Source organism: Mercenaria mercenaria, unplaced genomic scaffold (genome assembly GCF_021730395.1).
Source record: "Mercenaria mercenaria strain notata unplaced genomic scaffold, MADL_Memer_1 contig_1638, whole genome shotgun sequence".
NCBI classification, from domain to species: domain Eukaryota; kingdom Metazoa; phylum Mollusca; class Bivalvia; order Venerida; family Veneridae; genus Mercenaria; species Mercenaria mercenaria.
In genome coordinates this window covers 1-16,372 of record NW_026459630.1, presented here as the reverse complement: position 1 = coordinate 16,372, position 16,372 = coordinate 1, and the positions used below count along the sequence as shown (strand labels likewise).

Here is a 16,372-nt window from a genome sequence, read left to right as displayed (position 1 = left end):
TGACACTCTGTCTCATAATGGTGAACATTCATGCCAAGTTACATCAAAATCCCACCATGCATGAAAAAGAAATGCTCCAGACAAACTTTAATTTGACCTTTGACCTCCAACTGTGATCTCGACCTTTGAGATAGGAAATGGGGTTCGCGCACAACATGCCAAATATAAACACGATTGGTCCATGCATGTCAAAGTTATGGTCCAGAGAAAATTGGATGGACGCACGCACATACACTGAACCACCAAAAGTGGCGACTATATCGAGCTCATCGCAAGAAGGCTCGACAAAAATCATGCACCCTTGTGTGTGACCAAAGATGTTGTTTATTAAGGTTTTAAGTTTGCAGGTGAAGGTAATATGAGGATAAACTTCATTTATACATAGTAGGTCTTGCCACAAGAATTGTTGAGAGTGAGTATGAATTCAAATGTATGTGAAATGGTAAAATATCATGCACAGTCTGACAGACAGTTTCCTACATGTATATGCCTTGATTCCTATATGCCTCAAACATAAAAATGAAGATGTAATAAAAAATTTTACCATTATCTGACCAAATGGTCCCATCTTCATAATATTCTGGAACTGTTCATACATGTCCCTTAATGTAAAATGACCTGCAATGTACATTTAATCTTAGTAAAATAATAATGCATAACTACAAATTATATTTATATTTTTCAAGCACTCACAATTGACCTGAAAAAATGTAAGGAGTAGCATATCTGAAGTTACAAGAATCTATTCTACAACAAGCTCACGAGTGATTACTGTGTAACTGAAAGAGTTCAACACCTGGAAACATTCGCAAATTTCGTGACTTCAAAAATTCATGAAAATACCAGCCAGCCTAAATTTCAATGTTTTTCAAAACAAGTCAGTACGGTCGAGTGAAGATAAACAAATTTGGCTCTGGCACTTCAATATTCAGCAGTACATGAATATTTCCATTTGCAAAATGTCTTGAATTGGGAATTCATGGACTTTTTGACCAGCAAAATTGTCCATTTATACAGAACTGTTTCAGTTTATAAAGCAAAGCTCAAATGGCAACTTTCTAGCTATTAAAATAATGGAGGAAGACATGAAGGACAGGCACTCAGTATAAACCATAGCCCTTCCTCAGTCTAGCTGGATGACTTCTCCTCAAATGACATCAGAAGCAAGGCATGAACCTTACAGGCTAGGCGCAAGTGATTCAAACTTAGCGACTTCATCTTCTCTGAGAGTAAAAATAGTGTTTGAGGAATACATTCTAAATAATGTATAACCAAAGACAACACAATTACAGGAATTATGATTTACAGTACCTATCATCATTATAATGTTTCTCACCTTGTTTGATTTTCTTCATTAACTCTTCATTATCATCTAGTTTAAGTTCATTGACTTTGTCTATCAGCCCTTCTATATCTCCCATACCTGCAAAAACACAGAATTAAACAGTTTTATCTGAAATGATCAGAAACAATATCTAGAAGTTCTCCATTAAGGATTACTAGAAATTTCATAGCACATAGCCAGAGGTTTAAAGCAGCAAGGTAGAACTTGATATGGAATTCCATGGCATGCTTTCCCTTTCAGGTAAGCAATTTGATTGTATCTGACATACTTTCTGAAGTGGTAAGGAAAGTATAAAGAAACACTTTTTTACAGTTAAGGTTTTCTGGAATCTTACAGCTTTGCATAAAATTTCTTTTATTCCATAAATATAACAGCACTTAGCATATTATGCTCTGAAGATTTGGATATAAATCAAAAACATTCCTACTGAAATCACTGCAACTGTCTATACCAATAAGATTTAAACACAAGATAAAAATGAAATTTGCTTTCACATCAACAAACTTGGCAAAAACATGTAAAACTTCAATGATTCATGAAGAGACAGACATCAAACGTTTTGATTTCTTCAAAATAAAATTCTTTGACGTATACCGGTATATGAAAATATATTTTTAGAAAATTGAATTTTATTTTTTTTTATGGGTTTTATGTCAACACCAACACAATATAACATCATACTGCAACTTTTCAGCTATTGTTATGGTTGAGGGAGATTCCAAGTGCCTTTCTCTGCATGATTTCAGACACAGACACAAGGTCTGGACCTCCAACCTTCTACAAGTCGACTGGGAAGCTTCATCGTGTTAACTGATTCTGAAATCTATGCAGCGTTTGGAACCAAACAGCAACGAGGGGCAAGCAATTCAAAGTCAGTGACATTAACCACTTGGCAATTGTATTAGCGAAAATAAAATTATTTTTTTAGGATTTTTCATGAAACAATGTCTTGAAATTTTAGTCTATACAACTTTAATAAACTATTTCTCAAAATGGTGTTACAGTAGAAATTGCACTCATTTTCAACTGTATAACAATATAGCTAAAGACTGGTACTTATGACCACTTCCCGTGCATTCCAAAATCAGTAAGTGACAAAATACCACATTTTCTTTTAGATAATCTTCATTGTTTTCCAATTCTTTTACAATTTGATTCTTTCCACAAAGCAAATTGCTGACAAAACATTTCCAAGGAGTTTTCGGTGAAATTCAAACAGTGTCTTCTTCAAAATTCAGCATTTTAAGCTTTGTTATGGTTTTACTCATTTTCAAAGACTAACATAATATTCAAGGATTAGGTTTGTGTGAACCCAGTGCAAAGACTACGATGAACAAGAGGGTCATGATGACCCTGAATCGCTCACCTGAGTAATATGAGCAACATGTTAAAATGGCAAACTGATGCTAAAATATTAGAAAGTAGGTCAGTAGGTCACATTCATGGTCACTGAAAGTAAGTTTTAAGATCAGTGTGCAAAACTGTACATGTCATCGAAATTTCAAGGCTGTACCTTAAACAAGAGGGCCATGAAGGCCCTGTATCGCTCACCTGACCTATTGACCTTAAGATCATCAACATAGTTTCATAAAGATATGGTCATAAATGTGGCCTTTCAAGTGTTAACTAATTTTTCCTTTGATTTGACCCAGTGACCTAGTTTTTGACCCCACATGACCCAGATTTGAACTTGACCTAAAGATCATCAAGATTAACATTCCGACTAAGTTTCATGAAGATACATTCATTAATGTGGCCTCTAGAGTGTTAACAAGCTTTTCCTTTGATTTCACCCAGTGACCTAGTTTTTGACCCCACCTGATCAAGATCTGAACTTTACCTATAGATCATCAAGATTAACATTCTGACCAAGTTTCATTAAGATATGGTCATAAATGTGGCCTCTACAGTGTTAACAAGCTTTTCCTTTGATTTGACCTGGTGACCTAGTTTTTGACTCCACATGACCCAGATTCGAATTTGACCTAAAGATCATCAAGATTAACATTCTGACTAAGTTTCATGAAGATAAGATCATAAATGTGGCCTCTAGAGTGTTAACAAGCTTTTCCTTTGATTTGACCCAGTGACCTAGTTTTTGCCCCATCCTGACCCAGATTTGAACTTGACCTATAAATCATCAAGATTAACATTCTGACCAAGTTTCATTAAGATATGGTCATAAATGTGGCCTCTAGAGTGTTAACTAGCTTTTCTTTTGATTTGACCTGGTGACCTAGTTTTTAAATCTACATGACCCAGATTCAAACTGGACTTTGAGATCACCATGATTAACATTCTGACCAAGTTTCATGAAGATATAGTCATAAATGTGGCCTCTACAGTGTTAACAAGCTTTTCCTTTGATTTGACCTGATGACCTAGTTTTTTACCCAGATGACCTAATATCGAACTCGTCCAAGATTTCATTGATGGTAACATTCTGACAAAGTTTCATTAAGATTGGGCCAAAACTGTGACCTCTAGAGTGTTAACAAGCTTTTCCTTTAATTTGACCTGGTGACCTAGTTTTTAACCCCAGATGACCTAATATCAAAATTGTCCAAGATTTTATTGGGGGTAACATTCTGACAAAGTTTCATTAAGATTAGGCCAAAATTGTGACCTCTAGTGTGTTAACAGTCAAATTGTTGACGATGACGGACATGGGGCGATCATAAAAGCTCACCTTGAGCTCTTCGTGCTCAGGTGAGCTAAAAATAAAAACAAGCCTGTAATTCATACCTAGAAGTTTGCTGACAAAAGGCTGCACTTTGAAAGGTTCAAAATCATCTGTATGTTCTCCTGTACCAATAAATATCACAGGACTCTTTGTTGCTGCAACACTGAAAAATATAATAATGAGCTGCGCCATGAGAAAAATCAACATAGTGACTTTGCGACCAGCATGGATCCTGACCAGTCTGCGCATCTGCGCAGTCTGGTCAGGATCCATGCTGATTGCCAACGGTTTCTCTAATTGTAATTGGCTCTGAAAGTGAACAGCATGGATCCTGACCAGACTGTGTGGATGCGCAGGCTGGTCTGGATCCATGCTGGTCGCAAACGCACTATGTTGGTTTTCTCATGGCGCTGCTCCTATACAAGTTATCAGATTACAGTACACTGGAAATTTATTGCTTCGCTTTTATTCTGCGATTTAATGAACATTATAACATGGCTTGATTTCTTTGTCTGCTAAACCAGGATGTCAAGTGTTGAGTATTATGTGATGTACAATGGTTGACATACGCATCTGTGAGAGAACATTATGTAGTGACATGACTTACAACATAAAACAGTCGCATGACATCCAATTCATTTTTGCAAGGCTGAATAAAGTTTGGAACATTTTATTCACCTTGTTTTATATTTAACCTTCAGGCTAAAAAGCTTTTGGTTCAGTTCCTGCACATCTGAACCATGGTAAACCAGACAATAAACAACTTACAGGCCTTGATTATTTGGTAAGCAGCCTTACTGGCATGACTGGTAGCTGAATGTAAACCGGAGGTTGTTCATTCAAACCCCACTGAGGTCACGACTTCATACTTTCTCATATGACGGCTATCCCAAAATGCTGACTCAAGAGAGATTCAATTTTTTATCACATAATTATTTTCTTCAAAATATTTTTACCTATTTTTATCACATACCGAGGGCTCAACGTGAAACTAGTCTATCTGCTTCTATTTCTATATGCACTTAGCCTTGTTTCGCTTTGAGTCCTCGATAATTTTTTTCTTCAAAATATTTTTACCTGTATAATACAATGCTACAAAAGCATTTTCTACTGGTGATTTTTCTGTCATAAGAAAAATACAATTTAACTTACGCACTAAGCGCTCCACCACCTTTAGCATGACTGTCTAACTTTGTGATGATAACTGAACCAACATCTACTTTCTCCTTAAAGGCCTTAGCCTGTGCTTCACAAGCCTGTCCTATAGAGGCATCCATAACGAATATAACATTGTCTGGAGACTGAAATCAAAAACAAATTTTGATTAAAAGTTGATTTATTGGGGTTTCATGCCATATTTACACATTTTTTTCAGTCCAGTAGTTGCTGTCAAGTAACCTAGCCAGAGTTCAACACCCTCTCCTCATACCCACACAGTCCACATAAAAGTAATAGGTGGAGGACCAAACACTTCAAATGTACTTTTTACTGTCAAACTGTTATCCCAGAAAAACCTCTAATGTATTGTCTTCAATCATATCATAGCAGACAACATTCACTTCAGACACTAGGAATGACCTCTAATTATAGAGTATTAACTGTTAATGTACAATGGCAGTGTTATAAATAAAACATTGGCGTCAATGAGCATCCAATCCGTGACTTTTAAAAGAAATATGTGACTAAAAATGCTCATACTGTATGTTACAAGGTATATTGGATATTAAGTCATTCAGAAGTTGCTTCCCTTTGACCAATTCTTACATTTAGTAACCAGTCAAGCACTGCAACAAGTTCCCGCTGTTTTATGATTTTAGTCACATGACGCCGCTTTTTCTTCAGTTGTCCGACATGTTTTCAAGGGGACAGGTTGATTTGTGTTATCAGGAATAATATATTGATTATGGAGGCTTTGAGGATTTTTTTAAGGTCAGGAAATGTTTTTGTTGTCTTGCAATTTATTTCTAAGACAAGTTGCAAATGAGCTGTGTTTACTTGCATTGTGTTTTTAATACTTTATTCATGTACATGCATTGTTTACATGATTGATAAATTCTAAAATGGTAGCATATTTTTAGCTTGTTTGCGGTAATTCTAAGAAATCACTGTTTCTATCCTATTGTACACCTTGTTTTGCAGCCTAATAGTAACACATGGTGGCAGTTGTCAGTAACAGTAACCGGCTCACCGAGGGAGAGTATTTTTGTGCGTGTAACTCATGAGCCCAATCCACAATTGGTATGTATTTTTGTATATTGTTATCTTTTTCTTATTTCATGGGTTCTACTTATTTTAAGTTAAATAACCATTGAGCCGGCCACTAGACAGGAAATACCAACATCCATTTGTTCTACATTGCTTGATGATTATTATGTTGAAGATGTAATGTATAATTATGATTGTATAGTTTTAAATGTATACATGTATGTAAATGATCTCTATGCAAAAGTATTCAGTGCATTTGTACTTACTTGATTTCAGAGCCTGAGATCAGAGAGATTAGCAGATCTACGGTTATGAGTGAGATACGGTGTGAACTTAAGTACATGATCAGATGTTTACAGAACTTTACAATATGTGTTATTTATCAACTTATTTAGGCAGCCGCACCGAGACCATTTAATGATGGACATTAAATCATACAGTCGAACCCATCTCGCCTTTTACTTATTCCTTCAAGTTATATTTTAAAAGGCACAAAGAAGGCCAGGTAACATGTATCTAATCATTATTGATAACTGTGTGCAACTGTAACAATTATCTGACATGCTTATAACTTAAACTTTTTCAAGAATGATTCAAAAGAGTTGACAAGTTCTGCTGACCGACTTCAATTGTTTTGTTTTTCCAAATCCAAATGCTAACACATCACTATACAGACTGTGTAACTTCCAATTTACATAAATATGCTACATACTACTGTTGTATACACTTGTAACATTTCTTCAAAGAGAGAATCCTCCTGTTTGTGACGACCACTGGTGTCCACTATGATGATCTCAAAATTCTCCGACTTAAATTTGTCCACACCATCTTTAGCAATCTCAACTGGATCTATTTCAGTGTAACTGTAACAGAATGTAAAATGAACCTGTAACAATTTGTAATATATCAAGGCATATTTGCTTCAATAGTCAAATTTGACAAATACAATTTTACACAGAATTACACTATACACATCTTAGCACATCATATTTTTAAGTCCTGTTATTTTTTTCACATTTTATATGCTGTTTTCAACCTGAGAATGTTAAACAAGAATATTTTCACCAGAATTTTAATAATTTAGAAATTTTTATTGGCCAGGGCCTTAATGCACAGGTCATCTTTACAAAGAAAATTCCATTCCGAAAAAGTCCCCTTTTGCCCTCAATACACTGATGCTGATAATTTTTAATCAATTCAACACAAAATTTAAATGAAAATGATTTGCATAAAATTATTAGAATCTACCATGTCTCTTTAGTGATCACAAATAAAATACTTTGCAGAACAGTTGTAAGGCTGATAAACAGCTTGTAACAATTCAAGTGATAACATTCACATATTCAATATTACCTTCCGTAATATGGTATTCTAGCCTTTGTTGCATTCTGTTTTAGCTGATCAAAGGCTCCCGCACGGAATGTATCGGCACAAATCAAACACGTCTTCCATCCTTTCTTCTGATAGTAATATGCTAACTATAATATGATAAAATTTTGTTGTGAATATTCTGGACATATCGTACATATTTTAAAACAAGTATGCAATCACAAGCAACCACATTTTATATAGTATTTTGAACTGAAAAAAGCAGAAATTGAATGAAATTTATTTCCTTGTTTGTTAGGTCAAAACTACACAATTCAAGTCTGAAGGCAAATTTCCAAAATGGAGGAGGACACTCAAGGAACTCCTCTGACCACTTTTTCAGGAACAGGCCTTTCCAGATTACAGTACTGAATTACTAGTATTAACTCAATATTTACTCAATAAATTGTATTCTGTTTGTTTGTTTGTTTTGGTTAAACGCCATTTTTCAACAGCATTTCAATTACGTAATGGCAGAAAGTTAACCTAACCAGTGTTCCTGGATTCTGTACCAGTATAAACCTTTTCTCCACAAGAAACTGTCAACTTCCCCACATGAATAAGATTGAGGACGAATGATTTCAGACACTACGACTATGGAGAACATGAGCCCAACCCGGGGATTGAACTCACGATCCCACGATCCGCAGATCTGCGTTCTCTCTATTGAGCTTAGCCAATGGGCTGCATTCTGTATCAACATTTCAAGAACATCAATAAACAACTATACCAACTCAGAACTGACTGCAATTATACCTTTGTACATGTGGTAGTTTTACCGCTTCCTTGCAGACCCACAAACATGATAACATTGTTTCTACCTTTTGTTGGCTGCCATGCTTTTACTCCTGGATCAACAAGCTTAAAATGGACAAAAAAACAGCATTAAATAAATCAGTTGCATAAAATGAATTAGTTTAAATGATGAATACTACAAATTTACATAGAAATACATTGCAACTTTTAAAACTCTTTTTTCTTTTTCAAAATGAGGAATTATTATAAAAGCCATATTAATCAAATAAAATGGCAAATCAATTGTAATTTTTTAAGTGTCTACAACACATGTACGTCTCTGTAAAGGGTTAGACAGAATTGGAAGATAGATTATAAGATGTTATGAAAGTCCACTGAACACATTAGGGCTGTGGATTGTCGGACAAGTGGTGATCCGATCTGCGAGTCAGGGCTGACGAGTCACAGATCGAACCACAGATCACGAACAACAACTTATAATGATAAAAAATGCAAGCCTGTTATTTTTGTACTGTTTTCTTTATGGAATCTAAGCTTTGCAGTTCTCATAGTGTTCAGTTTAATAGTTTGACCTGTGTTTTGCTCATTAATTAAAGTTAGGTTTCGCAGTTATGCCAGTAGGACTTCTGTAATGTTCGGCCATTCTTGCAGATGAACGATATCAAACGTCGGTCATTATTACCACAATATTTAGTAACAGTTCTGCTTTTTCCGATAAAAATTTTTTATTTGTTAGACAGAAATTTTGTATTTAACTTTTTATTGAATTTAATTACTTAAATGATAAATGTTTACTCACTGTTTTGACAGATTCCATATTAATTTTAGTTCGAAAATAGGACCGATGCTACATGTAACTCTACCAAAGACATTTGTTTACATCTGGTTTAGAATCTAAAAACGTGTAATCGTCTTAGATGTGCAAGAAAATTCATTGAAGACATTTAATGTGGCTTTAATTTAGTTTTATTGATAGAATTTTACAAATTGCATGTATTAATGAAAACGATCGCGATCCAACGATCTTGACAATGACGAATATCCGTATTCAAACTTTTTGTCAAACTCGTGGATATCCGAGTACTCTGATACTCGTTACAGCCCTAGAACACATCAGCTACTCACTCACATCTCTTTCAACAAAACATAACAGTCATACTCTCAAAGTTTGTTAAACATGTATTTTAATAATTCAACAATGGCATTTGCCATTTGATGCATAATACACACCATAGTTGTAAGAAAATGTTTCAAAGTAAATAATGTGTCTGGGATGTTTTATAAATGCTTTACACATTTATTTAAAGCCAGTTCTCACTTCTTGCATAATTTGTAATTATTTTATCATGCAAAGGTATTCAAACTTTTTGGTGAGTGCCTATCCATAACCTTTACCTTGCTAAATTTCCAAAATGGACTGGTTTATTATTCAATCTGATCTTGGTCTGCACTGGTCGTAAAGGCAAAATCACTTGCCGCTAACAGACTTAAGGTTCAGAAAACATTGTATCATACCTTGACAAGTTCCTTGTAAACTGCTGACTGTATCATCCTCCTCTTGTTGAGACCTCCTGCCATCTCGTCAAAGTCAATGATAGACCTTAAAACAAAAAAACTAAACTTAGTGGATAGAAAACATTAAAACTCTGTACAGACAAATGGTAATCAGAACTAGACAGCAGTGTGAACAGGAAAACTTTATGGCCATAACAATTTTCTTAGGCTTTTGCAAAATATTAGCAACAAGTTGAATTGTGATGCTAATAATCTCATTCTGGCGAATCTATGTCATTTTTTAAAGAGACAAGAGCTGTTTGTAAACAAATATGTCCCCCACCCAACCATGGCCTGGCGTAAGAATCTGAGTGTGGAATTTTCAGTCTTAGGCATTTTTTGACCTTGACAGGGATCATCTTCAATATTGTCCATAAACAACCATGCTATAAAGTTGATGACCATAATATCATCGAGTTAAAGATAATGATCAGAAACCATTTGAGCCGTGCCATGAGAAAACCAACATAGTGGGTTTGCGACCAGCATGGATCCAGACCAGCCTGCGCATCCACGCAGTCTGGTCTGGCTCCATGCTGTTCGCTTTTAAAGCCTACTGGAATTGAAGAAACTGTTAGCGAACAACATGGATCCTGACCAGACTGCGTGGATGTGCAGGCTGGTCTGGATCCATGCTGGTCGCAAACCCACTATGTTGGTTTTCTCAAGGCACGGCTCATTTTCAGTTTCAAAGTCAATGTGACCATGGCTTCTACCTACTGAACCACAAAACAACAGAGGTCATCCAGTGACCACAGATACTCATCCTACAGTTTTACAGCCCTTAAGGTCAAAGCATTCTCCATTCATTGATCAGAAGCTATTTTCAGTCTCACACACAGTTAATGTGACCTTTGACCTACTGTAACCCAAAACTATATAGGTCATGTACTACCACAGGAAATCATCATATATGATAATGAGTTTGACAACTACAGGTCATAGTGTCTGTTGTAATTAAATGGAAACTGAATGATCGACTGACAGAAGGACAGATCAATCAGCATATTTGCCCTACAAGACTGGAGACATGAGTCTGCTGGACATACAATTTCACTTTTAACAAATGAGCTGTCATATTACAAACAACTATTACAAGCTAATTTAAACATAAACAATTGAATTCCTGGGGAGAAATGGACAATCAGTTACACACAAGGTGGATAAACTAAGTTCTATTTGACCCTTGATACATCAAACACAACATTACCCAACTGATAAGACTAATCTCATCCACTTTAGTTAATACATAATTTATTTTAGGTTGTGTAGGAAGTTCTACGTAAAAACTTATATTAATCACTCTTGACACCTCATTCCTGATGGAATCCATCGCCACAAGGGTATGAGAGATGAGGCCAGTTTCCCTTTTAATGCTGAGCACCAAGCAAAGGAGCTAATGGTACCATTTTACAAGTCTTTGGTATTTTTTAAACAAAAAAATAGTCTCTAGTCCTGAACTTTTTCTGTGTATATACAAATAAATAAGACCTAAAATGCCATTCTTCAGTAACTTCGTGATCGTTGGGGACTTTTATTCTAAATTAGAGACACATTCAAAGATTTACCTGACATTTTCCCTCAATTGTTTAACAAGACGTACATTGACATCAGCTTCAAGCAATGCTGAACATATTTCTTTCAGCATGCCATTCAACACCTGAAAACATATAATATTAAATTATAACGAATATTTACAGTGCATCATCTGCTGCTGATTTAAGAAAAAAACACAAAAGAACAGTTTTAGAATTCAAATATGTTAAAAGATTTGCTTTGCTGATTAAAAATTTTTTTTTTCAAACTAATTATGGTGACTTATCATTTCATATCAATACAGTCAAGACTGTTTTAAGAGACCGACTTTGGGAAGCAACGAAAAAGGTCACATATGACAGGGAGTCTCTTAAAACAGTCTCACTTAACAGGATGACGCTGGTTTCATATATTTTTCCAATTAAAGTACATGAATATCGGATACTTATATATTGGCCTCTTTTAAGGTAGGAGTGGAAAATGATTAAATACTAGGGGCGGGTATTGCCACGAAAATTGGTATTGCGATATATTGCAATATTGTATGTGGATATTGCAATATACTGCGATATATTGTACCAGTTATTTAATGAACAAAAACATGACGAATCATACTGTTTTTTTTTTAATTTATTCAATTAAAAATGAGTAAAATGACTAGTATCAACAACACCAGTGTTTGCTCGACCTTCTCAATAAATAAAAATATCAGTAAACAAAAAAATAAAAGTCCGACATGTTGCTATGACGCTGATTACCGGATATTCAAAAGCGGAAGTAGACTGCGTCAAAATATTATTTAGTTTATTGTGCGGCACTACATTCGGTTTACGGATACAATCATATAACACAGGTTGCTCAATTCACCGATTATAAACGAGGAAAGTGGTATAGCTGTTGTATGAATAATAAATTCTAGTTGATAGAAAAATTACTAATGAGTCGCTGACAAATACGAAATTATATTTATCTAAATTTTCTTATTGGTTTTATTATATGGAATTGGGTCCGTAAAATAGCTGTAAACCAGTCTGCTACCTGCACCGGAAATGAAAGGAGAAAAATTAAAACAAAGTTGAATCGTGCTGGCAAGAAAAGGATTTTTTTTGTGAATCTTCTTGGTTTACGTTAGTGTTACTTAATGTTATAAAATAACCGGTATTCGAAAATCATATCGCAATATCATATCGTCGGAAAAAACATCGCAATAACCTGTCTACCGCAGTATATCGCCCACCCCTATTAAATACTATTTCTTTAATTGCATATTGATAAAATATAAATTTCAAATAATTTGCATCATTCGTATGAAGTTGATAAAACAAATTTAAGCTCATGATCTGGCAAGAAAATAAAGGGGAGTAGTAAAATATAAATGTTCCATTTGAACTACCGTATTTACCCTAAGTCTTGGGACAGCATAAAATAATTATTTTTTTCACTGTCCCAAGACTTATTTCCCGAAAAATAATTATTTTGAAGTGTCCCAAAAAATATGGACACAATTCTCGGTCATCGGGTAACATCCCCCACCCACCCGTGTTGAAAGCGAAAAAATAAACGTTTAACGATTATCGGTAATTATTCTGTTGATAAACAAAGTAATTGGCCTTGTTTTCATCATCAATTAACACCCCCTCAAAGAGCTAAAAGTGTGTCGGTATCATGACATTAGAAGTGGAGATCAAAGCGGTATAGTTTCCCCGAGATTTTCATGGCATTACGTCATGTTTTCGCGCCAAGTTGTACATCACTGTTTGATCGTACCGCCTCAGTTCTTTAAGGATGAGATTCAGGCCTTGAGAAACAAAACTCAAACAACACCAAATCATAGAAAAAAAGATTTGTTTGACATGAAAATTGAACAGCATGTAAAACATATATATTACTTTACGAAACAAGTATCAGTATACTTATAAAAACATGGAATTCCGGAAAAGGACTGCCTAAAGGGGCTCCACTTCCGGACAGTTAAACGCCTTTAAAAACTCACCATTTTTAAAGAATAGTTACACATGTTCGTTTTGATGCATTTGCAATAGCGTGCGAGTGGTGAAATTTCGCATAACAAGGTGGAACATGGTTTTCAGCAATTGTTTATCTTTATTTCCTTACAAATGGTAGACATTTTCAAGGGGAGACAACTTTTTCGGAATACTTTAAGTACAAATGGCATTCATTTTCAAAGGGAGACAACTTTTTCCGATTATTTTAAGTAATCGTCGAGAAAAAGTTGTTTCCCTTTGAAAATGAATACCATTTGTAAAGAAATAAAGATAAACAATTTCTGAAAACTGTGTTCCACCTTGTTATGTGAAATTTCACCACTCGCACGCTATTGCAAATGCATCAAAACGAACATGTGTAACAATTCTTTGAAAATGATGAGTTTTTAAAGGTGTTTGACTGTCCGGAAGTTGGGCCCCTATAGGCAGTCATTTTCTGGAACTCAATGTTTATGTCAGTATACTGACACTTGTTTCGTAAAGTAATATACATCTTTTACATGCTGTTCAATTTTCATGTCAAACAAATCTTTCTTTCTATGATTTGGTGATGTTTGAGTTTTGTTTCTCAATGCCTGAATCTCATCCTTAAAGAGCTGAGAAGTAGATCTAGTGTTGTGAAAATCAATGAAAAAAACTTCTTTTTAATTTGTTAAAGTGAATGTGCAATATCCCGTATAAACTGACAGGTAAACGTGTCAAACTATAATAGCGGATATCTTACCTCTGTGACCTATTTACCCTCAAGGAAATTTCAAAACGGTTTGAGAAGAATATCTTATTATAAAGTGTCGTGTCAAAAAATACATGTACATGCACAAAGATTCATTCAAAACTTATTTAAAAAAACGCAACAACATCATTGTTTTTGTTTCTTTAAACCGCGTCCCGATTTTCTATTTACGTTCACGAGGTCACGTAACAGAAATCTGTTTGCCAAAAATCGTTTTACTACATTTTTTTAAACTGCTGCCGCTTTTTCATTATTTAAGATTTTTCTATTCTGTTTTTTGCACTTTGTGGTCAAAAGTCTGAATTTTATGCCTATAGTTTGCATCATTTATTTACTTTTAGAAAGAAATAAGTATTTAGGATCGCGCTCTTTGAAATTTTGCAAGTAATTTTATGAAAATTCGACCGTTTTTATAGAATTTTGCCTACATTTCTGTCGATACCTTTTTAAAATCGTTATAGAATTCAAATTATATTACTTCTCAATCTACGTTGAAAATCTGAAGCGATAAAATCAAAAAATGAATGTGTGACGCGCGTTTTTTGTATACGTGTCAATAAACAAAAGTAACGGCGTTGTAAGTTAGACATTACGATAGGTTGCACGTGCTCGTGGAATGGAAAATTACCGGCATGGCGTTTTGATAGCTGTACGATTCGCGGGTAAATTCCAGTCAGTGGTAAATAAAAATAACTAACTAACGGAAAACGGACTTCCTGGCTGCAGTAAAAAAAATATACAACACTTAACTGGTATGGTAAAAAAACACTTTACTGTCAAAAGAATATCAAGTAAAAACACGACACGAAAATGTTAAAAAAGTAATCTTTGGTTCTTATAATTATTTGACATTTTGGTCGATACAAAAACCATACAATGTATAATAACGGTATTTGACTTACATCATGAATCAGTAACAACCATAGTACCAACACTTAGGGACGAAAAATATGCTGAGAAAATACATGTCCGAAAAATTAGGGACAAGAAAAATAATTATTTTTCCAGATTTTAAGGGTGTCCCAAGATTTAGGGTGTCCCAAGACTTAGGGTAAATACGGTATTTACACACTGAGGTTTATGATATTTATATTTTTGTGTACTAATTGTTCATTGACATTAACTCGATTATTGACTGCATCTTTAATCTGTGTTTATTTCGTCGTTTCCTGTTAGATATCGCCATATTTTTGTTTCACCAGGAATAAAGTTAAGTTATGCACCGACTCCGAATTCTTCAGCAACTTTATACGCTGGTTTTCCCTAATCGAGCAATATAAGTGCCTTAACACGCTGTTCTAATGTCAAAACAGTTCTTTTTTATGTTTTTCATCAGCCATTTTTTGTAAACAAATAAGTTCTCGTCTTAAACAACTTCACGCGAGATAAAGAACGGTAACTCTATCGTGTAAAATCTTGCGAGGGAGCTTCTCAAAGTCGCCGAAAACGGTCTAAATATCGATTTGGGAACCTGATTTCACAGTCGCTTGTCGCGTAAGGCAGGGGTTGCTTAATTCAGACTCTTATAATAGTAAATTGCATCCGGAGCATAAAATAGGGTCGCATATGACAGGGAGTCGCTAAATACAAGGGGTCGTCTCGACTGTATATAAAATTTCCATGTTTACTCATTATTTCTTAAAATGTCGGTCAATAGCTATACATAGCTTATGCTGTCTATATATGTAACATCGACTTAATAAATTTGTACCTTGAGATAAAGGTTTGATTTAAGCCTAGCATTTGCTTATAGGAAATTGCCAGTAGGCAAGTAAAAATTGAGTAAATTAATTCATTACACAGTCACTGCTCATGAACAAATTGATTACCAGATGCCCAGAAAAAAAACCCTAGAGAATTGGCTAGGCTTAACTGCTAGACCAGACCGCATGCTAGGCATCCTGTTACCAGACAGCTACGCTCTGCCTTAGATAGTCTAGCATAGCAAAATGGCACAAAAATTCCGGATGTAAGAAGTCTGTTAAATATTACCTCTTCATTAATAATGGTTGCATTGCTGAGTCCCCTGAGTGCTGAGGTGATTTTCCTCCCTAAGTCCGCTAAAACCATATTGGTGTCTTTGAAACAAACGCGTTGAGGAAAAGAATGACCAGATGTGTGGGAACTTCCACTTTCTAAAAATAAATGTTGACAAGAACCAACGTGGAAATACGTTCAATTTCGAA

The 16,372-nt window shown here is 34.9% G+C and overlaps 1 protein-coding gene across 1 annotated transcript in view; it reads right to left on the bottom strand.

Moving 5' to 3' along the window:
• The window catches only part of LOC128551755 (signal recognition particle 54 kDa protein), a 28,771-nt gene extending 12,405 nt beyond the window's left edge, over positions 1-16,366 (bottom strand). Inside the window, exons 1-10 of the mRNA XM_053532668.1 lie at positions 16,179-16,366; positions 11,480-11,571; positions 9,873-9,957; positions 8,358-8,462; positions 7,587-7,711; positions 6,946-7,096; positions 5,181-5,329; positions 4,091-4,191; positions 1,337-1,423; positions 545-618 (exon numbers count right to left, since the gene is read on the bottom strand). Of these exons, the coding sequence (XP_053388643.1) occupies positions 545-618; positions 1,337-1,423; positions 4,091-4,191; positions 5,181-5,329; positions 6,946-7,096; positions 7,587-7,711; positions 8,358-8,462; positions 9,873-9,957; positions 11,480-11,571; positions 16,179-16,256 (1,047 nt within the window). The 5' untranslated portion in view covers positions 16,257-16,366. The remainder of the gene's footprint in view (positions 1-544; positions 619-1,336; positions 1,424-4,090; positions 4,192-5,180; positions 5,330-6,945; positions 7,097-7,586; positions 7,712-8,357; positions 8,463-9,872; positions 9,958-11,479; positions 11,572-16,178) is intronic.
• Positions 16,367-16,372: the final 6 nt, after the last annotated feature.